This window comes from Caretta caretta, chromosome 1, assembly GCF_965140235.1.
Source record: "Caretta caretta isolate rCarCar2 chromosome 1, rCarCar1.hap1, whole genome shotgun sequence".
Lineage (NCBI taxonomy): Eukaryota > Metazoa > Chordata > Testudines > Cheloniidae > Caretta > Caretta caretta.
The window spans coordinates 28,955,261-28,982,839 of record NC_134206.1 but is presented as its reverse complement, the minus strand read 5'-3'; the positions used below and the strand labels follow the sequence as shown (position 1 = coordinate 28,982,839).

The 27,579-nt window shown below is 42.8% G+C and overlaps 1 protein-coding gene across 1 annotated transcript in view; it reads left to right on the top strand.

Annotated features, from left to right (window-relative positions):
- The first annotated feature begins 4,598 nt into the window (after positions 1 to 4,598).
- CWC15 (CWC15 spliceosome associated protein) overlaps positions 4,599 to 27,579 on the top strand; it is a 40,661-nt gene continuing 17,680 nt past the window's right edge. Inside the window, exons 1-5 of the mRNA XM_048843410.2 lie at positions 4,599 to 4,756; positions 8,400 to 8,538; positions 10,953 to 11,065; positions 11,898 to 11,986; positions 12,999 to 13,109. Coding sequence (XP_048699367.1) covers positions 8,408 to 8,538; positions 10,953 to 11,065; positions 11,898 to 11,986; positions 12,999 to 13,109 — 444 coding nt within the window. The 5' untranslated portion in view covers positions 4,599 to 4,756; positions 8,400 to 8,407. The remainder of the gene's footprint in view (positions 4,757 to 8,399; positions 8,539 to 10,952; positions 11,066 to 11,897; positions 11,987 to 12,998; positions 13,110 to 27,579) is intronic.

The following is a 27,579-nucleotide window of genomic DNA, read 5'->3' as shown; positions in this document are numbered from 1 at the left end:
CACAGCTACAACAACACTACAAACAATGTTTCGATTGGCAAATTGAGAGCTGTTTTAATCTTTCCCACTTCAGTATCCACTGCTCCATCAGTCAAGTACTGAAAGGTTTGCTGCCTTTGTCTCATGCTTCAGCGATAGAGCACAAGATTTCTCCTATGTACTTTTTTGGGAGATTTTTCCAGTCAATTGCCAGTCCCCCATCCTAGCACTCTGGAATAACTGAATCTTTGTTTTGGTTTCCATGGGTCATTAACTACTAGAGTGCTGAGTAACACTCTTGATATTTGCAGGAGTGAAAGGGTTAACGGACAGTGGCAGCGCAGTGGACCCCAGCAATGAAAAGGTTAATAGACGGTGTCAGTCTTGTGCAGCACCAAAAGACTTCCTGCACAATGGGGGCACAGCGGGTGTGGCCAAGAACCAGCAGTGAAAGGTGTCAGAGTACAGTTCTTAATACAGACAAACAGTGTAAAGCTGACTCAGAGGCTTTTATTTATGCTCAAATAAATTTATTAGTCTCTAACGTGCCACAAGTACTCCTTTTCTTTTTGTGAATACAGACTAACGCGGCTGCTACTCTGAAAAAAGTGCTTTATCAGTCATCCATTCTTTTTTTAAATCAAGGAAACAGTAACTTCCTGACTTCTTCTAAGGTTACATTTTTGATTCAGAGCTTTCTGAACCTGTGCATTAAGCCACCATTCTCTAAAAATCTAGAGCTGGGCAAATAATGAATTTTTTGGTGCACTGGCAATTCCAAATAATAATAATAATAAAAAAAAAGACGGTACATTATCATTATGAATGGCTATGAATTGCCACTGTGAATTGTTACTGGGCTAGGGAATGAGTGGGAATGACTCTGCAGTTCTGAGGGCAGTGGTTATCAACTAGGGGTACGTGTACCCCTGGGGGTACACAGAGGTCTTCCAGGGGGTATGTCAACCCATCTAGATATTTGTTTAGTTTTACAACAGGCTACATGAAAAGCTCTACTGAAGTCAGTGCAAACTAAAATTTCATACAATGACTTGTTTATACTGCTCTATAGACTATATCAGTGTTTCTCAACCTTGGGGGTGGGTGTCACAATTTATTTTATAATTATACAGTAAAAATGAGAAAGGAAACAATTTGTCAGTGCTAGGGTGCTGTGCCACTTTTGTATTTTTATGTCTGACTTTGTAAGCAAGTACTTTTTAAATGAGGTGAAACTGGGGGTACGCAAGACAAATCAGCCTCCTGAAAGGAGTACAGTAGTCTGGCAAGGCGGAGAACCCCTCGGTTAGGGCACTAACCTGAGATGTGGGAGATCCCAAATTCAATCCCTGCTCCAATGACTATTTATTTATAAAAGGTGGAACAACTTCAAGAGCAGAGATTGAAACTCACACCAGACTATCTCAGTGGCGAGGGGTGCTCTCCTGCAATGTGGGAGATCCATGTTTAAATCCCTTCTCCCTATCAGGCATGGGGGGAACTGAACCTGGGTCTCCCAGATGAGTGCTCTAACCACTAGGCTAAAAGTTATAATGAAGGCACCTTCTCCTCCTATTGTTTTGTGACTCCACCCCCAAAAACAGAAATTCAATCACAGAAATGTGGAGCTGGAACAGACTTCAGGAGGTCATCTAGTCCATCCCCCCCACAATGAGGAAGGATTAAGTATACTTAGACCATCCATGGTGGGTGTTTGTGTAGCTTTAAATTCCAGCCATTGGTTCTTGTTGTGCTGTTCTCTGTTAGATTAAACAGTCCTTTAATACCCACCTGGAAAATACTTACATACCATAATCAAGTCACCTCTCAATCTTCTTTTTGATAAGATAGATAGATGGAGCACCTTCAGTTTCTCAATGTAAGCACTTTTCCCAACCCTCAAATCATTTCTGTGGTTCTTTTCTGAACCCTCTCCAATTTTTCAGCATCCTTTTAAAAATGTGCACTGGACGCGGTATGCCAGTATCAGTCTCACCAATGCTGTAAACAAAGATAAAATCTTGATTCTTCTAAATTGTTAAAAAAAATTAAATTTGCATTTTTAAAATTCCCTATCCAACTACAATCCCAAACGTTCCTTAACCATCCCCTTTGTCTCCTCTGGGAAAAGTGACCCTGGATTCGCTTATTACTTTTATATAATTTATTGTATCTATTTCTTCCTGCCGCCCCCACTTCTTTGTAGCTTGTACCCAACTGCCTTTCATCTATCTAGCATTAGTTTGTCCTTTTTTAAAAAGGAACCAGTATCTCCACAACTCCCTCAGACGAAGTGAGCTGTAGCTCACGAAAGCTCATGCTCAAATAAATTGGTTAGTCTCTAAGGTGCCACAAGTCCTCCTTTTCTTTTTGCGAATACAGACTAACACGGCTGTTACTCTGAAACCTGTCAGATAATGGGCCGTCCCACTGCAGAATTCTCTTCTCCCTATGGGATATCTGCCCTGTGTGGAGCTGGTGGATTGGGGCCCTAAGGGTTCCTCAAGGTGCCAGGGCAGATCCATACATGTGTGAGATGCAATAAGGTAGAAAGTCCATTGATCAGTTATAGAGAATGTATTCTGATATCACTAAAGTAAAGGCTGTGAAAGTGCCACTAAAGCCTGCCAGTTACCTAACTTCCTACTCAATAACCCATTTGTCTCACCTCCCCAACCCAAAAATCAATCTCCGAACCACACAATAAAGCTCACTTGAGCCGCAATCACTGAACATCGGTTAGTAACTTTGAACCCAAAACACTTCAGCAGCTATACATACACACATCACTACTGAAATGCAGACACAGCTGGGGTGAAAGACACCAGCCAACTACCACACAGCATCCTCATGTTTAATAGCCATTCAGAGCTGGGGCAACATCCAGTTTTAAGATCTCACCTAACAGTCACCCTGTACAGGAACTGCATAGCATTTAATTCCAACCTCTGGAACAAGCTACAAAGGGAAGTGATGGCTTCTCCCGCTCTTGATGTCTTCAGATCAAAACTGGATGCACTAGACTCTTTGTAATACTTTGATCTATTAGCATAATCCTGCTCATTTTGAAATCAATGGCAAAACTCTTATTGATTTCACAGGCAGTAGAATTGGGCTGATTGCAAAAATATGAATATTTATTTTCAGGTGTAACTCTCGGGAATGTCCTTAATAGTTGTTACTTAATTTACTGGGTGCCCGTAGCAGCTAGACATTTATAACAATTTCTTTAAAATATATTATGTAAAACTCTGGGACACTTCCACTGGGGAGCATTAAAGACCCTCTTCTGATGTCTTCACAAATGGCGGGAAGTGGGCTGTCATTTTCCCAGGAATTAAAAGACACACAGACATACACACACACAAAGCCACTACAGCTCATATCAAGTAAATGTATCTTATACCAGACCCTGGGGATCATGAGAGACAGGCGTGGGAAGAACATCAAAGGGAGCAAATTCCACCGATAGGGTGCTTGGGTGACAATGCCCTGCCACCGCCCTTGAACAGTTCAGCCCTGAGCGGTGACGAGACTCTCCCAGGCATTAAGCACCAGGGTGGGGTGCTCAGAAATACTTCAGTCAGACGGGGCCAGAGGCATCAATCTCGTCCATCATTGGGCCCTAGATCATACAAACTTTGCTCCTGGCCACCATGAACCTGTTACTGTGGCTCAGCCTGGCCCACTAGCTCTGGGGACCCCCTGGTGGATGATGTCATTAACAGCAAGCTGTTAGGAGGGGGGCATTGGGATCGGTTTCTGCCCCCGTAACTGTCAGCAGGGCCAATGGGGGTGGGAGGGCAGGAGGGCCAGTTGGCCTGGGCCTCAAGCTCAAGCGTGGGGGGAGGAAGGGGGTCCTCAAATTTATACACTTGTTAATTTTTTGGCATTTGGTAAGTTTCGCAACTTGCTTTTATGTGCGTCCCTATTGGACCAAAACCTGGCCCCCCTCTCTCAGCTGAGAGCTGCAAAGTTCAGCAAACACGAGAGGCGAGAAGCATTTGTTCAATAAAGAAATATTCAAATTCTGTCTCCCTCCTTTTCTGGTGCCTTATTCTGTTTTCACCTGTCGTCGTGTTTTATTTTTACGATCGCTGGGGGTCTTCGACGGCTGGAAGTGGCCCGGGCCTCTCTGGACCTCTGAGGGGGCCGGACTGTCAGGGCATGACACCCCCCGCCCAAGCTAAACCAGACAAACCGACGGGAAAAGCACCGGCCGCAGGGGAGAGACCGGACGAGGCGGGTCTCGCCCTCAGGCCCCGTCAGAGGCAGGGCCACGCTGCAGCCGCGACGGGCTGGGCGCCCGGCTCCCCAGGCCCTGTGCCCATTCACGGACTCGGAGCCCCTCCGAATCATCCAGCCTGGCCCCCTGCACCGCACAGGCTCCGGACCCTGCCCCCTCTCGGGCTGGGGTCTCAGACGCTCTGCGTGAGGAGCTGCCGCCATCGCGAGCTAGGTACAGGGCGGCGGGCGACAATGGAACCACAGCACCCGCTCCAGGCGCAGAGCGAGGGAACTTCCGCCCCGGTAACCATCATGGCGGAGCAGCGCCCGCGCAGTCACGTGACGTGACGTCACGTGGCTCCCCTCGCCGAGAAGGCGTAAGCCCCGCCTCTTCTGACCTCTCTATGGTGCTTCCCTGAGCGGGTCCGTGTCTATGGTTTGCGCGCGGTGACCTGTGGGAAGGCGGAGGAGTTATGGCCTAGGGACTGGCCGAGCGCGCGTAGCTGGTCGAGGTGCGGGGCAGTGGCGGGGGGGACCCGCTGTGTCTAAGGTAAGTCCTGGCGCCTGGAGGCGGGTGCTCTTGGGGGCAAGGGGGAGCCCTGGGTGTGGAGGCCGTGAGAGGGGGCATGTCACGGATGGGGGGAGCCATGTTGGGGGGCGGCTCTGGGGGAGGGGTTCTTTGGAGGGGGGCCCGTGGGGGGGCGGCTCTGATGGCGGGGGCCGTGTGGCGGAGTGGAGGGTGTCATTGACGGAAGGGGCTGGAGAGGAAGGCGAGGGGGCTGATTTGGGGGCGCGGTGCCTTTGATGGGGGAAAACGGGGCATCTCTGTGCAGGGGGCGGGGGGGGGCAGTCGAGGGCTACGCCGTTAGTGGAGACTTTAGCTTCAATGATGACATTTTACATAGTTCTTTTCACGTGGACTGTGTCCTAAATGGAGGTTAAACACTATTCCACAGTTAAAATAGCATGCAATAGGAGGGTGCGAGGTTACTGCTAATATCTAGCTCTTATATAACGTTTTCTATCAAAGCCCTTTACCAAGGAGGTCGGTATCATTATCCACATATTATTGATGGGGAAGGTGAGGCACAGGAAAAGGCAGTGACTTGCTTGAGGTGACCCAACAGGCCAGCTAGGCCTACTGAGTCCCAATGCTCTAGCTACTAGGCCAGTGGTTCTCAAACTTTTTTTTTTTTGCAGACCACTTGAAAATTGCTGAGGGTCTCGGTGGATCACTTAATGATCTTTCCAAATGTTGTTTGTACCATTAGCTAACTATTGTAAAGCGCTTTGGGTAAAAGCACCATATAAAAAAAACCTTTAATAATAATTAACTGCTTTATTCTACAAATAAAGCACACAACTCATAGAATCATAGAATATCAGGGTTGGAAGGGACCCCAGAAGGTCATCTAGTCCAACCCCCTGCTCGAAGCAGGACCAATTCCCAGTTAAATCATCCCAGCCAAGGCTTTGTCAAGCCTGACCTTAAAAACCTCTAAGGAAGGAGATTCTACCACCTCCCTAGGTAACGCATTCCAGTGTTTCACCACCCTCTTAGTGAAAAAGTTTTTCCTAATATCCAATCTAAACCTCCCCCACTGCAGCTTGAGACCATTACTCCTCGTTCTGTCATCTGCTACCATTGAGAACAGTCTAGAGCCATCCTCTTTGGAACCCCCTTTCAGGTAGTTGAAAGCAGCTATCAAATCCCCCCTCATTCTTCTCTTCTGCAGGCTAAACAATCCCAGCTCCCTCAGCCTCTCCTCATAACTCATGTGTTCCAGTCCCCTAATCATTTTTGTTGCCCTTCGCTGGACTCTCTCCAATTTATCCACATCCTTCTTGAAGTGTGGGGCCCAAAACTGGACACAGTACTCCAGATGAGGCCTCACCAATGTCGAATAGAGGGGAACGATCACGTCCCTCGATCTGCTCGCTATGCCCCTACTTATACATCCCAAAATGCCATTGGCCTTCTTGGCAACAAGGGCACACTGCTGACTCATATCCAGCTTCTCGTCCACTGTCACCCCTAGGTCCTTTTCCGCAGAACTGCTGCCTAGCCATTCGGTCCCTAGTCTGTAGCGGTGCATTGGATTCTTCCGTCCTAAGTGCAGGACCCTGCACTTATTCTTATTGAACCTCATCAGATTTCTTTTGGCCCAATCCTCCAATTTGTCTAGGTCCTTCTGTATCCTATCCCTCCCCTCCAGCGTATCTACCACTCCTCCCAGTTTAGTATCATCCGCAAATTTGCTGAGAGTGCAATCCACACCATCCTCCAGATCATTTATGAAGATATTGAACAAAACCGGCCCCAGGACCGACCCTTGGGGCACTCCACTTGATACCGGCTGCCAACTAGACATGGAGCCATTGATCACTACCCGTTGAGCCCGACAATCTAGCCAGCTTTCTACCCACCTTATAGTGCATTCATCCAGCCCATACTTCCTTAACTTGCTGGCAAGAATACTGTGGGAGACTGTGTCAAAAGCTTTGCTAAAGTCAAGAAACAATACATCCACTGCTTTCCCTTCATCCACAGAACCAGTAATCTCATCATAAAAGGCGATTAGATTAGTCAGGCATGACCTTCCCTTGGTGAATCCATGCTGGCTGTTCCTGATCACTTTCCTCTCATGCAAGTGCTTCAGGATTGATTCTTTGAGGACCTGCTCCATGATTTTTCCAGGGACTGAGGTGAGGCTGACTGGCCTGTAGTTCCCAGGATCCTCCTTCTTCCCTTTTTTAAAGATTGGCACTACATTAGCCTTTTTTCAGTCATCCGGGACTTCCTCCGTTCGCCACGAGTTTTCGAAGATAATGGCCAATGGCTCTGCAATCACAGCTGCCAATTCCTTCAGCACTCTCGGATGCAACTCGTCCGGCCCCATGGACTTGTGCACGTCCAGCTTTTCTAAATAGTCCCTAACCACCTCTTTCTCCACAGAGGGCTGGCCATCTCTTCCCCATTTTGTGATGCCCAGCGCAGCAGTCTGGGAGCTGACCTTGTTAGTGAAGACAGAGGCAAAAAAAGCATTGAGTACATTAGCTTTTTCCACATCCTCTGTCACTAGGTTGCCTCCCTCATTCAGTAAGGGGCCCACACTTTCCTTGGCTTTCTTCTTGTTGCCAACATACCTGAAGAAACCCTTCTTGTTACTCTTAACATCTCTTGCTAGCTGCAGCTCTAGGTGCGATTTGGCCCTCCTGATATCATTCCTACATGCCCGAGCAATATTTTTATACTCTTCCCTGGTCATATGTCCAACCTTACACTTCTTGTAAGCTTCTTTTTTATGTTTAAGATCCGCTAGGATTTCACCATTAAGCCAAGCTGGTCGCCTGCCATATTTACTATTCTTTTGACTCATCGGGATGGTTTGTCCCTGTAACCTCAACAGGGATTCTTTGAAATACAGCCAGCTCTCCTGGACTCCTTTCCCCTTCAAGTTAGTCCCCCAGGGGATGGGAAGATGAGATGGGAAGGTCTAGAAAGGCAGATCTACAAAACAGGAAATAAGAAAAGGAGTACTTGTGGCACCTTAGTGAGCTGTAGCTTATGAAAGCTTATGCTCAAATAAATTTGTTAGTACTTGCGGCACCTTAGAGACTCCTTTTCTTTTAGCGAATACAGACTAACACAGCTGCTACTCTGAAAACAGGAAATGTAGGAGAGAGCTTGTTCATGCCGTTGATGACAACCTTGTGTTGAGGGAAATGACAGAAAGCTAGTAACAGAGGTTTTCATATGTTATCATAGTGTCTCATTTGAGATAAACTAACATTTGACTAATTTAATTTATAGACATTAATTATAGATTACTTTGCATGTGTGATTTGACTTGAGTGATATTGACTCATATTTTTGAGAAGAAAAAAATGGAAATTTATTGACTTTTTATAATACTTTGTCTTTCTTGAAAGGAGCTTTCTATATATGTAATAATCTCATGTCCTGTGTTTCTTTTTCCTTTCCTGACAGATTCATGAAAATCTGAATAGGTTATTCAGTTAACTAAAATGTTCCTCAGATGCAGCACTGTTTGCCAAGTTGCAGTTTACACTCTTTAACTGTAGCAAGAGCTGTGGTTGCTGCTATAACTCCATGAGTAATGTTCTTCTTCAATTAATGCCTTTCATTATGAATAGTGGTAATTACCAAATTTTTATATTTGTTCTTGAAGTAATTAAGATGACAACAGCAGCGAGGCCAACATTTGAACCTGCAAGAGGAGGAAGAGGAAAAGGAGAAGGAGATTTAAGTCAACTCTCCAAACAATATTCCAGCAGAGATCTTCCTTCTCATACTAAAATTAAATACAGGTAAAGGCCAGTTTCTTTTCTTGCAGAACATGGTGTACAGTGAATTATTCTCAGACTTGCACTGCTACTGAAAGAGAAATATCACAGATAATATTTATATATTAAACACTGATAATGTACTTAGCACTATACAGATGCAAAAATAAGGGCATTTCACCTGCCACAGTGAGGGTGCAGAGATGGAAGACAGAAGAGTTTCCAGTCTGAAGAGCAAACACTGAAAATAGGATGTACTGGAAGTAATTGTAATATTTTAATATATATTGTATTTACTTGTTTCTTGTGGGCACCACAGCAGAACTTAGTCTTTAGAAGGGGCCAGAATAAGAAAAGGGTGAACTGTCTTGAGCAGAGCACTCTATGCATAAGGGAAAAGATACAGGGTCATGTGAAGGAAGGAGGAGGAGATGATGTCTCATTCATCATTATCATAATCATCACCAAGGCTGGTATTTGCAGAGCAAAGAAGCTGATGGGAGGCATGCTAAAAGATGGAATAAGAGATGTGTGCTGGGGTGGGATTCTAAAGGGCCTTACAAGCCAGGACAGAGGTTTTAAATTGACACATTGGGCAAAAAGGAGCCTGCAGAGAAAGTCAAAGGTCGGGAATAATGAAGTCCCATTGGGCAAGAAAGATCATTTTTACAATTGTGTTTTGGAAGGGCAGAAGGTGAGCAACACAGGTGTCACACAGGCTACAGAAGAGGAGGTTTTAATAATCAGTGTGGAAAATAATTCATTCATGAAATGATCTGTTTATAGTTGGGACAGAGAGGAGTGGTTGGATCTTCAATATGTTGTGGAGGAAGAAATGGCAAGTTTTGGTTATCGTTTGAGATAGAAACTCAAGATTTAAAGACCGTGTCAATTTGAAATTCAATCTTTTTTTTTTTTTAAACAGTTAAAGGTAGCTGATATTACACTTCTCTGAGTTCCCTGGACCCTCCACTGCAAATTTTTGTTATTTTACGCTCTCACTTCATTACCTTTTGAAATGCTTTGTTCATCTCTCTTGCTATGTGCAAGACTCATAGGTGAGAAATGGAGCATGCTGGAAATATAACAAAACTGTACACAAAATCCTGTCAAAAGCACAGTATAAAAAATGGTGGTGTTTCTCTACTTTTTAGTTAAAATTTTAGGTGTTTGTAGCAATAATATAGAAGACATTATCAGACAAATATGGTTTTTTAAAGTTAATGTTTTTGCTTGAAATGGAAGACAAGTAGGATGTGTCATACTGGTTTTTCACTTTCTCAGATAAGTAACAATGGGGAAAATACATGCATAAGCACATGCTGAATATTTTAACAAATCTTCTGGGTGCTTTTTAATAGTGTCGTCTTTATGTCCCTGTTCTCCAGCTGATCTGAAGGATGGCTTTGTTAAATAGTACTACATCATTGAACCTTGTTGCAGTATTTTGGTCTCCCTTGTTCTGTTTTGAATGACGTAGTATCAGCCACAAGCCACTCAGATATGGGATCTGCAAATTCTGATTATTGTTTATACAGTAAGAAAATGAGCAAATTACTTCACCATAAAAACAGATATGTGCATACAGTATATTAATAGCTGCTTGAATCTGGGTTTCGTCCAGGCACTGTGTACACTTATTTCCAGAACAGAGGAGTGAAATGAATCATTGCTCACTTTATTCATTTTAGTTCTTTTTAAGTTTTCCACAGAAAATTTAACACTCCCTGAAAAAGGCTTGCATTAATGTGTGTCAAATATGAATGTGCTGTTGCTCGTGGCTGAGATCTCTTAAATATGCATGGTGTATCTGTAATATTTTATTGAAGCTATTATTTCCATTTGCCCCCTCTTCCCACTTGTTTGTTCTTCTAGAACACAAGTTAGTGAATCATCTAATTTGCAGGTAGATAAACCATCTCTCTGCAAGGATAAACTATAGTCCTCTGATACATCTATCTGGGATTAACTGAAAACACATTTTAGTCTTGATCTTATCTGAAGAGACCTGGAAAACCTTATGTGCTCAGCAATAACTTGGGATATTATAACTGTCAGAGAGAGAATGTTGGCCAGAATGTCAGGTCCTGGTGAATGTTGGCTAGGACATGATACTTGTATAATACACTACTAGGTGTCTTAGAAATACCTAAGAGAGATGGATAGTCATTCCCTGTTTTTACAGAAATTCTGTGATGTCTTTAAAATCCATTTGAAAGCCACTGGAAACTGGATGAAGTTTTAATGTTACTGAAGCATGTGGGGAATGCACCTTGAATGGTGTCTCATGCTGCTTGTATAGCTCTGCAGAATCTTTCTGACTTCTGGTAACTAGCTCTTCATTCCAGAACTTTCAGGCCCACGGGGGCAAATGCTACAAACTGGGAACTGTCTGCTTCACCTTCCTTTTCTTATTTTTTTTTCATTGCCTGTTCTAGACAGACCACGCAGGATGCCCCTGAGGAGGTGCGTAACCGTGACTTCAGAAGAGAACTGGAGGAGAGAGAACGAGTCGCTGTAAGAGAAAAGAACAGAGACAGACCAGCAAGAGGTGAAATGAAACTTCTACTAAACAGAAAGTTACATTCTGTAATGAATCCATACGCTTCTGTCAGGATATCACGGGGATAGAATCCATGACCTACTGGAGCTGAAGGAGAACCTTCGTCACTAATATTAAAACACATATCATCTATGAGCCAGCCACTAAAGCATGACTGTTACATATATGTTGCCAGTTAATGACCGTACTGAAAGAGTTTTTATTCTTGTCCTGCTTGGGGGAAACACATTTTGTGGATATTTTTTTAGCCTTGGCGAGACAAATACATTACAAAATATGTGAGATTGTCAGTGAATAATGGAGAATTCCTCTGAAATTAATATTTCAAATAACTCTTTGATTGTGTTCTATAGTGCTGATGTATTTGAAAATTTAGGCACTACTGATTGTGTGGATCATCTAAAATGCATCTAGATACTTAAACAACACTCGTGGTAAGAAAATAGGGACATTCAAACTCTATGGGCTGAAGAAGCTGTGCTGATAAGGTCCAGACTGCCAGTGTTTAGAAGCAGCCCATATGCAAGACTGAGGGTTCCAGTCTCCTTGGGATCTGTGGAGTTGGGAGGGTGCAGTGCAGCCACCTCTGCTGGCCCCATTTCCTCTTCAAATAATGACATGAAGAAATTCTACAAAATGAGTATTTTGGGGTGCCAGTTCCACTGCCGTGGGATGTCTCTACGAGGGAGGTCAGTTCAGGCATCAAGTTACTTGATTCCAGAAGTTAGATGTTGCAGGGTCAAGTTTGGTGATTCTGCTTTACTGTCTATCTTATTAACTTGTCCTAATGTTCATAAATTTTCCTTTTTTAACTTCTCAGAGCACACCACATCCTCTTCGGTGTCTAAGAAACCTCGATTAGATCAGATTCCTGCAGCAAACCTTGATGCAGATGATCCACTCACAGATGTATGTATTTTCAGTTCTCCTCCCCAGATCTCTTGCTTTTCCTTAGGGTACTCAATAGTTGTACATATTGCATTAGGAGATATGTTAAGGACCAGAATACCAGATAATGGTTCCAGGACATCTGGTCTCTTTCTTTAACAAGTTACCATAACTGGAGTTCAGTGGAATGTAGAATTGTTCGGAGGACCCTGCTTTCACAGCCTAACAGCAGTTTGAAGAAATCACTTTTTACACACCGCTGGCAGTAGCTAGGAAGCTAAGGAAGGGGGGTAGAATAGAAGGCTCTGGCTGGTAGATAATGAGGATCTTCCTTCCAACAGTTATTGGGAAAGAAGTGACTTTAAATCAAAACTTAGGTAGCTAGAGTTTCTGGTGCTGATGTGCCACACTCTTACGCTCATTATTTTGTAATATTAAAATTACTTCCTTTCGTGCTGCTCTGGGTGCATGTGGTACATTTGATAGCACAATATTAATTTTGCTTCTAAGTAGTACTTGGAAGTTCCATTCAAGGCCACCTTGTGCTAGTTACTATACGCTCCTTTAGCAAAAAGACAGTTCCTGCTCCAAACAGTTTACAGTTTTAGCATACCACTAGAGACAACTGATGAATTAAAATCAAACAAGGAATGGGGGAGGTTGAGGTACAAGTGAAAGGATAGTTTGGTGTCAGTAATTGTATCAGCATGCCAACTGCCTAGCCGTTGGATGCAAGTAATGAATTGCATAGTCTGGATAAGAACAAATGCGTCTATTTGTGCCTTGCTGTTAGTGTTGAAGGACAAAAGAATAATTGTATTACACTGGCTGTCATTGCAACCTCCAAAACACTTCAGGAATCCACTTCCAGCAAATTCTAGTCTTACTTAGGCAGTCCTGGTTTTACAATGTTTGGGCAAAATATTTGGTTCTGTGTAATTTCTTTTTCCGGAGTAAATGTATACTTTCCACAATAGACAGCTGGTTTTATGAAATGGAATGAAGTAACCAACCCACCATTTCCTCCTGTTAGGAAGATGATGAAGATGAGGATTTTGATGAAGAGAGCGATGACGATACTGCGGCTCTTCTGGCTGAACTAGAAAAAATCAAAAAAGAGAGAGCTGAGGAGCAGGCCCGAAAGGTAAAATCTCACCAGTTAAATAGGCTCTTTGCTTGAAAATTAATTAAAAAAAAATGCAGTTTCACAGTATACTAGAAACCATACCGAAAGTGATAAAGTGTAGAACTCTTAAAAACAAGTAAGAAGCACATTTTAATACTGCAGTAGCCCTTTAAAAGGACATTTACCAGGAATACATTTCTAATTTAAAATTTTTTATGGGGTGAACTTAGTACTCCATTAAAGGAAAGGCCAATGGCAGCAGATAGTCAGGCATGGGATGGGGTACTGTGCAAACCAATGCACTTCATCCCTTAACAACCTTTGAGTTCCTGTGCCAAGTGGTTCTTGACTAAAGGCTGCCAGTTTGCCAAACTGTGTTACTGTTTTGATAAGTACTTCTAGAGATTTGACTAAGGCCACTCAAGGTGAGTGAGGTAATATCTTTTATTAGACCAATAAATAGATCAGATATAGAGTGATTGCTTTATGAAAAGTGTTCACCCACAGGTGATGTGCTTTTGTCTTTTCATTTTCCTGGGTGAGTTAATTTGATAGCATAATGATTGTCTGGTTTCACCCACATAGTTGCTATTGGGGCATTTAGTGCACTGGATGAGGTATATAACATGTTGTGATAGGCATGTGTAGGACCCATGGATATTGAAAGGTGTGTTGTGGAGAGTGTTGATCATGTAGCAGTGGAGCAAAGTCTGCAGGTTTTGTATCTGTTCTTCTGGCAGGATCTGGTGCCACTTTGAGTTGGTGTATTCTGGTCTGTGGGGAGCTGCTTCTGATGATGAGCTTGGAGAGATTGGTCCATTGAAGGCCAAAAAAGGGGGTACAGGAAAGATTTACTTCAGGATGGAGTCCGCATCAAATATGGAGGTGGTTGTTTGATGATACCCCATATGGGTTCCAGTGTGGGGTGGTAAGGTGGAGTGTCTTTGTTTAGTGAAGGCAGTTTTGAGTGTATTACGGTCTATGTCCCAGACTTTCTCCTTAGAGCATAATGTATGGTACCTCAGTGCCTGGCTGTAAATAACAGATTTCAGGTAACAGAACTTGGTCCAATAAAAGATATTACTTCATCCACCTTGTCTCTCTTGGACCCTGGGACCAACACGGATACAATACAACTCCATAAGACAGTTTCATTTGAACTTAGAGTTGGCATAGCTGGCTGCTATGCCAGCCTCATCAGCAGCCCCTGGTGTAAGGGAGGGGAAGAGGTATGACTGGAATGCAGTGTGTTCTAGTAATCTCTGGCTGCCAAACATCTCTCGGGGGGGACGGGGGGGGGGGGGGTCATTGTTCACTGGGATACTCTAGAACAGCCTATTATGTCACAGCCATTTTAGAATAAGCCAAAATTGGGGACCTGCAACAAAGTCCTTTGTGACTGACCTTCCTCACTGGATACAGCTGAGCATCTAGCTTCTAGTGTTGATAGCACAGGAAATTATTTTCAAACTTCTGTTGGGTATTATAAACAGGGAAATAAGAAATGCAAATCTGTTAGTTTATGGTGCCTCTCATCCCAAGAAAACACAAATACTTTAGCTATGCTCTTGCAATGCCACCGTTCAGTTGTGTGCCATTGGTCATGGTTGTCCAGAAGTTTGGAATGGTGTCCCAAATCCTGTGCTTAACAGAATTTAAAGGTGTGTTGTTAGAATGTTCTAGAACGTTTTGAAGGTCTGGTATAAACAAGGCACTGTAAACTTCAATTTGACCAGTTTTGCACATATTGAAACCTAGGCCTCCCCCCAAGCTTTACTCAACCAGCTTTGCATGTTACAGTTGGGGTGCCCAACCTACAACTCATGGGCCGTACATGGCTCACCAGAGTATTTCATAAGGCCCGCGGCAATATACACAAAAAACCAAATTGGCCATTAGTATAATCATGGAAAGTTGAAGGGGTGAATCAGCCCTGGTTGGGTTTGAAGCTGTGGTTCTACTATTGATATTCCAAATACCTGCTGCTGAGCCTACCAAACTAGTCCATTTTTAACATTTAAACTGTACTTGAAAGCGTCTTTCTCTTACCTCTGTGCCTAGGAATTGCAGCAAGTACCATATGTAATGATAGCCAGGAATCTGAAACTATGCTCTGCAATAGTAACTTGGCCTAGCAGGACGTATTTAACAGCCTGGCAGCCTTACCTCAGAATTTTCCTGCTTCAAAATTTATTTAAACACAGTGAGTTCAGTGTATCTGTTTTTGCAGTAGTATGAAGAGACTTTTGTTTCTGTGATCCAAGAGAAGGTTCTTCTTACAAGGAAAACTTATAATTTCAATTTGACTGAAAGTTTGAATTATAATTCTGTATCCATTAAATAGTTTAGTTTGTTACATTTACACTGATGTACAGATGGCTTTGCGTTGGGAATTTAATGGTTTGGAATTGCTGTGCACAGAAGTGTATTTCTAGATTTATATTATACAAAAGTGGGGGTGTGGGAATTACATTTCTAAAGGTACACTTTGTGCCACTAGAGGGCACTTGAAGCTGTGAAGTATATAACACAAAAATCATCTGGCTTTTGCGGGCTTTTTTTTTAACCTGCTAATATTCTTTATCCTCACTGTAATCCTCTTTTTGAGAGTAAGTCAGTGTGTAACAATTCATGTATAGACAGTGACCTAAAATGAATCCGTGTTTCCTCCTAAGAAGAAATGCTAAGTAAATATTATTGGTTATGGTGGTATATGTTGTCACACACTTGCTTTATATTTTAGTGGGAAGGAGATGTCTGTTCTTTGCTACTGACTCTCAGCCAGTGGCTGAAAATTATCCTATATGTAGGCATAAAAGCATAAAATATTTTAGTAAATATTGATGACTTCAAAGTACTTTGGAATTTTTTTTATAGCACTAGTCTGAAAATCAAGTCCGTACTAATCAAAACTGTGTATAAAAGACACGATTTGCAGAATATTCTGAAATAATATAAATTGAGATAATTGAATATGGCTCCCTCTTACTGTCATGGGAGGCATAAAAAGCCTGTTAGTGAGATCAAGTTAAGGAGGCTTCATTATGATGGCAACAGTAAAGATAAACATTAAATTTAAAAACAAAAAAGCGTGTTCCCCATCCAAGTGTTCTCCTGTCCTTCGGCACTTAGGATGGATTAAATGGAAAGCTTGCAAAAGATCAGGAAAAGATAAAGTAGCCATTTTAATTTAAGAGGAGGGAGAAGCAGGGATTTGGATTCCAGAAATCTCTAGGATGGATCATCTTTTTTTTGCTAAAAGAAGTGGACAAAGGGGGATGAAAACTCTATTTTCACAGCTACCGCATTGGTCCATGGAGAGGGTTCGCTCTCCTCTCCCACCCCAAATTAGCTGCATGCCCTCTTCACTGGCTTAGCTCCCATTGTCTTATTCCCTCATCCTTCACTTCCTGGCAGCATTTGGAGAATTACTGTATACATTTATGCATATTACTTTACAGGGTAGTATACACAAACCCATGTACAGTATACTGTACTTTATGGGCGATTTAAGGGATTTTCAAGGGTAATTTTGACTATACACAATTTTCGCCTTACGCGTTGACTTTAGAACATAACCCCCGCGTAAGATGTGACTCCACTGTTCTGCAGAAAGGGATCTGGGGGTAATAGTGGACCACAAGTTAAACATGAGTCAACAGTGTAACACTGTTGCAAAAAAAGCATACATAATTATGGGATTTATTAGCAAGAGTATTGTAAGCAAGACACGAGAAGTAATTCTTCCACTCTACTCCACGCTGTTTAGGCCTCAGCTGGAGTATTGTGTCCAGTTCTGGGCACCACATTTCAGGAAAGATGTGGAGAAATTGGAGAAAGTCCAGAGACAAGCAACAAAAATGATTAAAAGTCTAGAAAACATGACCTTTGAGGGGAGATAGAAAAAATTGGGTTTGTTTAGTCTGGAGAAGAGAAGACTGAGAGGGGACATAACAGTTTTCAAGTACATAAAAGGTTGTTACAAGGAGGAGGGAGAAAAATTGTTGCTCTTAACCTCTGAGGATAGGACAAGAAGCAATGGGCTTAAATTGTTTAGGTTGAAATTTAGGGAAAACTTCCTAACTGTCAGAGTGGTTAAGCACTGGAATAAATTGCCTAGGGCGGTGGAGGAATCTCCATTATTGGGGATTTTTAAGAGCAGGTTGGACAAACACCTGTCAGGGATGGTCTAGATAATACTTAGTCCTACGTTGAGTGCAGGGGACTGGACTAGATGACCTCTCGAGGTCCCTTCCAGTTCTGTGATTCTAATACAGACAACAAAAAAGATTCAGGAAATGTTTTTTGACAGATTCCTTACTAGGCATATGAACACAGAACTCTGAGTAATAATTCATTTAAACTACAATACAGAACTTTATTTCCTGCACCTCTCAGAAGCAGTGCAAAGGCTTGGGGGAGTCAGGGGTAATGAAGGAGCTGAGGGAGAGGCAAGTAAATTGCTGGGAAGGAGCCTGGATGTGAATTTGTAAGGTTGTTGGGTGTGGGTGGGAAAAGCATGGAACAGGTTTTTTGGACAGGGGGGGTTAGGAGGGATTGATAGCTTCCCACATGCAGACGCTGGCTGACCCCTAGCTTCTCCCATTCAGTCAGGCACATTTACCCCTGTCCCCATGTGTTTCTACACTCCCATGTGTCCTTGTACCCCCCTGTCCACATGTATCCCTCCACCCCCACTCAGACACGCACTCCTCATGTGCACCCCTATGTAGCTCTGCACCTCCCTCCCCTCTGTGGCCTTGTGCCTCCATTCCCATTCAGCCCCTGCCCCAATCTGTCCTCCCCTACTAGCCTTTATGAGCTCCTGTCTGACCCCCCCAGCATCCCACTCTGTCTGTCTCGCCGTAGCCCCTGTCTCCTGACCTGGCCTTCTGTGAAGAAGGCAGGCTCTTCCTACTCCCTCGCTGGCAGGGAGCTGCTGCTTTGTTCTATTGCCACAGTACCCTCTGGTGGGCAAAAGGTGGAACTGCAGCAAAATTTTGGCAGAAGCTTGTTCTTGCTCAAAAAAATCAAAAATATGCTGGCTCATTAATTATGCACATGCACAGTAGTGCAGAATTCCCCCAGGAGTAATGTTTGCACGATCAGACCTTACATACACAATTAAATAGCTTCACTGCTGAAATGGAGAACCTCTGGAGTGGAGGAAATCAGACAAGCAAATGGCAAAAATCACATTGCACACTGGTGAGGAAAAGGAAAGTTTAACCCTGAGTAAATGCCTGCTCACTCTTATTGTCTCCACGGAACAAACTGAACCTCAATTTTTAAGATCTCATCTGAAAGACCCACATACAGTGGGAGAACTCAATTTATGTATTAAGCGAAGGTGTAATCCTTTAGTCTTGTGATTTGAACCCATAGTTTTGGGAAGCTTACATTTCAAACTTGAAGCTTAGATTTACTGTATTATTCCTTCCATTTTTTTATCTCAGGGCTCTCATCAAAGAGATGCTCAATACTCTTACTCCTGGGGGAACTGTGTGCCACTGCGTGTGTGCTGAATTCATGTCCACCGCATATTTCTTTGCTTCCCTGCAGAAAAATGACTTTCTGATGGGGAAGCAAAGGAAAGCCTCAAGAATGATCACACACCCTTCCCCAGCAGTGGAGATGCATCGTTTTGGGTACCCAGAGCAGTCAGTGGAGAGGTCACTGTGGCAGGGCGGGGATACTCAGAGTGGTGACTCCTACTCAGGCTCAGCTGCTAGTCCTGGCTGCACTGGGGACAGAGGAGGACAGGGCTTCCTCTTCCCCCGCAAGGAGCAGCTAGGGCTGGGTCAGGCCCAGCACCAGAAACCTCCGCTGGCTGCAGAAAGCTCTGCACCTTCCCCCTCACTTCCTGCCCCTATCGCTTCTCAGCCATGGGGGGAGGTGTTGCTGTACGGGAGCTGTTCCCCCATCTGCCCAACCCCTGTGCATCCGGGACCCCCCCCATACCAAGAACGTCCCCTGCCAAGCCGAACCCCCTCACACACTGAGCTCCCCGTATCCGAATCCCCACTCCACTGAGCCTCACCCTCTGCATCCAGAGCCCTCCCCTCCAAGCCCCTCCAGCATCCAGACCCCCACTCCTGCACCAGACCACCCCCCAATGAGCTCCTTGCACTCAAACCCCCATCCTGATGAGCCCCAACCCCCCTGCTGTAGATCACCTAACCCAGCCCCCACACCAAGACACCCCACCCCATCCCCCACCCCCTGCTTAGCCCCAACCATCTTCACGTGGACCCTCCTGCATAGTCTCATTGTCCCTGCACCAGGAACCTCTCAGCAACCCCTGTGCATCCAGATTCTCCTCCTCCTCCCCCCCCCGCAGCTGGACCCCATCACTGAGTTGCCTACACGAGATTATCCCATCTAGAGCCTTCTCACCCCACACCTGGATTCCCCCCCACACTTTAATCCTGCTGGGCTGAGCCTGCCTGCCTATACCTGGTGTAGAGGGGCAGGGCCTGGGGGTATTTCTGGGGCAAGCCTAGCCCTTGTGCTCTGTCAGGGTCAGGTGCAGCCTCACTGCCGAGTCTGTGTCCCAGGGGGAGGAGTTGCAGGGTGATCTTCCACCTCCGTACAGCCAGTGGCCTGTGCTCCCCACTGTCATGCTGGAGCCTCCACATTTATTTATGACAAATAAAATTTGCAGAAGTTTTAATTTTTTGGTGCAGAATTCCCTCAGGAGTATTAGTCTGAACATGGTCAACTACAAACAGCACGCTTCTGTTTAAATGTGCTGTACAGTATATAAGTGGAATATGTAGTGTAAGGGGAACAAATCCCAGGCAAACTCATTACACATACTGGCTGTTGAGTAGCAGGACACAGAGGCACAGGAACACAAATTTGAAGGTCAATTTTTTGTTGGTAGTGTTCCTCTCTACTAGGAACATGCAGGGCCAAAACCTTAAAGTTCTCTCTAGTTAAAGTACAGTTCTGTTGTCTATTTTGCATTTAATATACATAAATATTGCCACAGATGTGTTAACTTTCTTAAAGCTTTGCATTTTAGGATAAAAAGCAGTATAGTCCTAGTGGAGTTATTTTGAGGCCTCTTTAGGGTAAACTGCATGTTTTTATAATTTTCATCTTTTATAATATTGTCACTAGTTAGATCCAAGTCTAGTATTTAGCTTACTATAAAATGAGAACACTTCCTTTAAGGTGCATCTCCAGTAAATGTTAAATACTGACGACAGTTACTTTCTTGACAAATGGCAGGGAAAAGGCATAAATGTAAAACTTATGATCTGTCAGTTGGACCTACCATGAGTGGCTTGTTTAGATTTATATTTTTAGCAGCATAAAATAAATAAAAATAAACCAATTTTTTGTAAACTGTTTGTTTTGTTTCTTCCTGACCTTGTTACTTAATGGGCTGGAAGAGGTACTGCCATAGTGTCTTCTGTCCTTGCATTTGTAGATGCACCAACTCATAGACTGCAGTTGATGACTGGAAAATATCCAAGAATATCAGCCATACCCTTCATTGTTTTGTCCAACTCCTGTGTACTATAATATAGTTGGCTCCACTTGAGGAGGCAGGGAAATCTGACTCTTTTTATTCTCTGTGCATTTTCTGACAGGTTCTATTTTAGGAGCATACCTGACTGTGTTCCTTTTTGTGGTTGTCAGCTTCAGTATGAAAGCCTTCAAAGCTATTTTTGGCTTATGGTTCCAGAATTTGACCCATGTTCATACTGAAACATATTGTCAGTCAGACGAACATCTAATAAGAACTATGAACAGTTTCAGTAACCAAATCATTATAAAAGTCCTCACTTCCTTTCCATCCTTTCAAACACAAGTTTAAGAGTTTTGGGTCTTCAAGTCTTAGCTTCTTATCAAGATCTGAAGTGACCAATCAAATTTATATCCATGAATGTTAAACGTATGTATCTTATTTTTGCAATCTATTCCATTTGATATTCTTCTCAACGTATTTAAAACCATACAAGTGTTAACAAAACGTGCCTCATATACTTAGTATAAAGGCAGTAATTAGCAGGTTTCATGTGAATTTTAAAACTAAACATTGATTTGGGATCCATGAGTTAAAGATCCAACATCTGTCAAGTGTCAACCACTTCCTTAAAAGGTAAATTAAAATTATTAAAAAGTGTTGAACAATTTCAAATTGTCAGTTGGATATAAAACTGTTTTAAAATCATCATGCGTTTCTCTGAAGCCAGAGTTCAGACTTTTATGTTTGTTTTCCCCAAGCTTTATTTCCCCAAATGTTTAGCCTGTACCCAAATATATCTTTACTAGTGCCTAAAGCAGAATCACTGCAGCTCTTTGCTCTGCACTAAGCTTTAGTGATGGCCTCAACTTTTGCAGGAAAAAAACACAAAACTCAAGTATTGGACTCTGCTCAGTCATGTTAGATGACAGAAGTAAAAATGGCAGAGCTCTATTTATGCTGCAGTTACCACCAGCAGTGCTACACCCATGGTGAATTACACCTATGCAGTTTGCTAATATAGACACAACACTGTTCAGAGGCCCTTGCCTAGGGCGGATAGGATGGGGCGAGTAAAGCTATACTCTTCCCTCCTAACGCTTATTTCTGTTGTCAGTTTGTTGTATGTTTTATCTGTTGCTTAATAAATCTTTGTACGGACACACAAGAAAAGCAATATGGATTTTGGAGCAATCTCTGAGCTGCTTATTCCTGGGCCTGATCATATCCCAGAGGTGTGAAGCTGAGACAGCTAAGATTGGGTCTGTTTGATGTGAAACAACCCACACTCAAATGCCTGGAGAGTCGTAACCTTCAGACAGGGAGTGGGTAGGGGAAGATTAATATGGAAAATTTTAAAACTCAGTGAAAACCTTTTTTGGCTATAGGCAGAAGACTCTGCAGCTTGGGCTGAAATGTATAACTAAGGGTAGAGAAGGCATAATTCATTGTAGTGCTTAAAATGTCCATTTTTTTAACATCATGGCTCCAGAACATTAAATGCAGTAGATGATTTTTACAAAATGTGCCTATATGGGAGGACATAGCCAAGTAAAACAATATAAAATCTACAAGCACCATCTTTAAAACTAGTCTCAGAGGAACAGCCGTGTTAGTCTGTATTTGCAAAAAGAAAAGGAGTACTTGTGGCACCAAGCTCATGCTCAAATAAATTGGTTAGTCTCTAAGGTGCCACAAGTACTCCTTTTCTTTTTTAAAACTAGTCAGCATCTTAAAGCTGTTCAAATATATTTAAATGTCATCCAGCCTAGAACAACTTCTGAGCTGTTGAATGCCATAAATTGATTACTGCCAACTTAGTACTACTAGTTCTACTCTGCAAAGTAACTAAAACTGGCATTGCCTTTCAACAGACCTGCTCCCTGTTTGTATTCAGAGTCTTGACTGTTGATATTTAGAGACACAAAATAAGTTTGTAAAGTTTGTTGTTCCTGTTGGCTTTGCTGTCCCTGCAGGGCAAAAAGTAAGCAAACTGTTGCATGTCAATAGAATTGCTAAGCTGCAAACACTAGCATTGGGAGGGCCCAGTTTGTCCTGCAGAAAGAAGAACCCAGATTGACTTTTAGGTGTTAAATATTTGCAGGGATGGCAGTTAAGAAAAACATCTCTTTGTTTATATATTAAGCACACTTGATTCTGGAAATAATTAGACAGTAAGCATGCACCCCACAATTCTGACATCTTACGCCTCTTTTCTAAGAGTATATACATTTTAAAGGGATATTGTCAACTTGAAAAAAACAAAAAGGAATTCCCATAATGGATCAGACCAGTGGTCTGTCTAGTCCAGTATCCTACGACCATGACTAACACCAGCTGCTTCAGAGGAAGAAACAGTGCGGTCAGCAGTTATGGGATAACCTGCTGTAAGTGAAAAGAAAAGGAGTACTTGTGGCACCTTAGAGACTAACCAATTTATTTGAGCATGAGCTTTCGTGAGCTACAGCTCACTTCATCGGATGCATACCGTGGAAACTGCAGCAGATATTATATACACACAGAGATCATGAAACAATACCTCCTCCCACCCCACTGTCCTGCTGGTAGCAGCTTATCTAAAGTGATCATCAAGTTGGAAATGGCCCAACTTGATGATCACTTTAGATAAGCTATTACCAGCAGGACAGTGGGGTGGGAGGAGGTATTGTTTCATGATCTCTGTGTGTATATAATATCTGCTGCAGTTTCCACGGTATGCATCCGATGAAGTGAGCTGTAGCTCACGAAAGCTCATGCTCAAATAAATTGGTTAGTCTCTAAGGTGCCACAAGTACTCCTTTTCTTTTTGCGAATACAGACTAACACGGCTGTTACTCTGAAACCTGCTGTAAGTGGGGGAACTTCTCATACCTCACTAATTGTAGATAGGCTTGTGTCCCAAAGGTCTCAGGCTATTCATATCTAAGGAGGCATATAAATACCAACTAAACTCTTTTCTTGTGGCGGAGAGCTCCATCTGCCAATTGTGCACTGTGTGAAAAATTTCCTTTAATTCTGAATTTGCAGTCTTTTATTGTAATTGAATGTCCCCTTTATGTATTAGATGAGAGAGGGGGAACAGAAGTTGTCTTAATACTGTTCATTATTTTACATACTTTTACTCGCTATATTCATCTCCACAGAAGTACAGGGTGCCAGTTTCCTTTGTCTTAGGTGAAAGATCTTTGTCTAAGCAGGTTTCTCACTTATATTCAGTTCCCAGAGACTTCAGCCTCCTTGGCTGAAGGGAAGCATCTTTCTCAGCTTGCATGAGCTCTGGCCGCTTGTCTGTACAGCAATGGATGCCAGGATGGCTTCTTTTCTCACATATCTTCCCAAACTTCCTGATTTGTCCCTGAACTCAGGATGACTTCATGCTGCTGTTCCCTTCTTGTGGACTTTCCATCCCCCTGCTGATTTGTATGTAAATGGGATTTCCATTGTTTTTGGTCACACCTTCTTAATTTCCTCCTGTCTGGGAGAGAACCTGTTTCTCTCTCTCTCTCTCTCTCTCTCTCTCTCTCTCTTTTTGGTCACAGACTTAAAGCATAATATCAGGGAGTATTAATAATTCCTTGTGTAGTGTTAATACTACATTTTACAATTATATTAATCACCGTTGTCATTAGCTTTTATAAAAGACCTTACTTACTCGATACTTTTATAATACAGTAATATTGTATACAATCAGTTCATTCAGTTACCTATCATTTGAGGTTCAGACCCTCTGTCTTTATAATCCAGAGGCCATCTTGCCCACTCACTCGGTTGATGGCTTTATTTAATTATGTAAATGTGCCTTCATTGTCTCTGCCTGACATCCGGGCTGGTCAGACAAACACATTGGGTAAGGCAGATTGTACTTAAGCATTCTTGCCTAATACATTATAAGAAATAAGTCTAGCTCATATTCATAATTTTGTACACACGCCATACATACATCATGCAAGAATATTAATAATCAGTGAGTTACTGATAGTTTTCCAATGAAATCTTACATGATACCTTTCAGATACAGATTATGACAATGTGTTAGGTATAGTGAGTATGTCAGGCCTGATGAATTGCTCACACTGACTAGTGAACTACCAATGAGCCTCTGCATCGCACACATAACATAGGCTGTAAAACTTCCCCAAAATAATTCCGAGAGCATAGTTTTTAGAAAAATATCCAATCTTGATTTTAAAATCATCAGTGATAAATTCCACAATATTTGGTAAATTGTGCCTGTGGGTAATTACCCTCTTTGTCAAATTTACCCCCTTTCAGTCTTAATTTGTCTAGCTTCAACTTCCAGCCATGGGATTATGTTCTACCTTTCTCTGCTCAATTGAAAAGCCCATTATTAAATATTGTTCCCAATGCAGAAACTTATAGACTGTAGTCAAGTCACCCTTTTGTTAAGCTAAAATAGATTGAGCTCTTTGAGTCTATTACTATAAGGTATATTTTGTAATCCTTTCATCATTCTTATGAGTCTTCTCTGGACCCTCACCAATTTATCAACATCCTTCTTGAATTGTGGGCACCACAACTGGATGCAGTATTCTAGCAGTGGTTGCACCAGTGTCAAATACAGAGGTAAAACAATGTCTCTACTCCTACTCAAGAGTCCCCTGTTTATGCACCTGTCTTGGGGTTCCATTCACTGCTGGGTGCATCCCCCCTTTTGGCTGCATCTGGGGACTAGCTCTGCCCAGTCTGATGCTTCCTTCCCTTGCTCACTTATACTTCAGCCCCTCTTGTTCTCTAAGAATTGCAGTGCTTCCTCTTCATGGCTTGGCCCTTATATACAGCTTTTTCCCCTTCTGGGTAACTCAGACCTTCCAGACCAACGGTCCAGTTGGTGTCTCCAACAATCCTGTGCCATTTCTCAGTGGGTGGCAGGGGAACCTAGATCCACCCTTTACACTTGGTTCCAGCCTAGGGACCCTTGTTGCCTGATCCTTTTTAATGGCTAATAATAATAATAAGCATATTGGTGGCCACTTGCTCCTTATTAACGAGGTAGGAGTAATGGGGTTCTTGTCCCAGAATCAGGTCCACAGAACTAATACCGATGAGTTCAATGTCTTGTAGGGAACCTCGCGGTGTATGGCAAGGATACTCATGCTGAGGGGAAAGCAGAGCAATGGTGATTTTTATTAGAACAAGTAATAAAGACAGAAAAGCTCCAAACCACATAAGCAGATAGGAATATAGTATTGGGGATATCTGTGGTATCATTCCTGGCACATGATCTTAGACTTCTATACTTACACCCTTCCTTGAGGACCTGGTGGTGAGAGACAAAGGACCAGCCCTGCATCTGGCATGCCGAGTGAGTCCAATGGTCTAGGTTCCCCAATGCCCAGAGATTGGTGGTAGATAACAATAGAGCTTAAGGGTCAAATGATAGAAAGGCAACCCACTCTATTTCATAGTTAGCCCTCTTATAGAACCTGAGCACTATCATGAATATTCATTCTGATGCCAAGCCTTCCATGTCCAAATTTAACTTTCTTATAATATTGGGGCGCACTTATCCTATAGGTCAGTGGCTCTCAACTTTTCCCGAGGACTGTACCCCTTTCAGGAGTCTGATTTGTCTTGCGTACCCCCAAGTTTCACCTCACTTAAAAACTACTTGGTTACAAAATCAGACATAAAAATGCAAAAAGTGTCTCAGCCTGCTATTACTGAAAAACTGGTTACTTTCTCATTTTTACTATACAGTTATAAAATCAATTGAATATAAATATTGTACTTAAACATTTCAGTGTATACTACATAGAGCCATATGAACAAGTCAATACGAAATTCTAGTTCGTACAGACTTTGCTAATGCTTTTTATGTAGCCTGTTGTAAAACTAGGCAAATATCTAGATAAAGTTGATGTACCTTCTGGAAGACCTCTGCATACCCCCTAGGATACATATACCCCTGATTGAGAACCACTGCTATAGGTTAACATATTAATACCATTTAACTCATTTGCATATATGTCGGCTATTGCTCAAGCAAGTTTATGGTTAGATATCTGCCAACAACTCTATCCTAAAATATCCAAGCCTAGTATCAGTTTAGTGTTCCTGCAGTTGATGGTACTGTTACATACCAACTCCTTCTATTGAGCAGGCTATTCTTAGGTCCCCAAAATCTAAGGGTAACTGTTGTGCTATTTATCTATGCTGAGGGACACAGGCCTACTATGCTTAGCTATATTTATGCTAACTTGCTTAGACTAATGTCTTACAGGATGCAGGCCTGTAGGTTCCTTGTGTTACTGCTGAGTAGAATAAAAGGCTAAACTAGCTCTATGGGCTGCACCCTATAATGAGCAGCCATGGTCTGCTCAGTCCTACTCTTTGCTGCTGTTTCCCTGGGCTTCTTTCTACTCCACGCTCTCAGGTTCTTTCCCCACAATTCATCTGGGGTTGACCCTTCTTCCAGGGCTGGGATCCCAGCACTTATCCTCCTTCTTCTCTGCTTCCAGTGACTGCAGACTCTCTCCCGTCAGCCTCTTCTTGCTGTCCACTTCCTGGTTATGTACCAGCCCAATCTGCCCCAGCTCAGCTTGGTTTCATCATCAGTTAGAGTTTATCAGCCCTGACTCTCCTCCAGTTGCAGCCAGATACCATAATTGGCCTCTCAGACCCACATTAAACTCTTCAGGGCATGTGTGGGAGTGCACACCCTATCACGGCATCCCAGAATCACGTTAGCTCCTTTGGCCAGAGTCACATTGGGAGCTCATGTTCAGCTGATTATTCACCACAAGCACCAGATCTTTTTAAGAGTTACTGCTTCCAAGGATAAAGTCCCACATCCTATGAGCATAGCCTGCATTCTTTGTTCTTAGATGTATACGCTTACGTTTAAGAGTCTTAAAATGTGTATTGTGTACTTGCATCCATTTTGCCAAGCAATCCAGTTCACTCTGAATCAGTGACCTGCCCTCTTGTCTATTTACCACTCTCCCAATTTTTGTCTCGTTTGTAAAGCTGTCTCATTTGTAAAGCTCATCA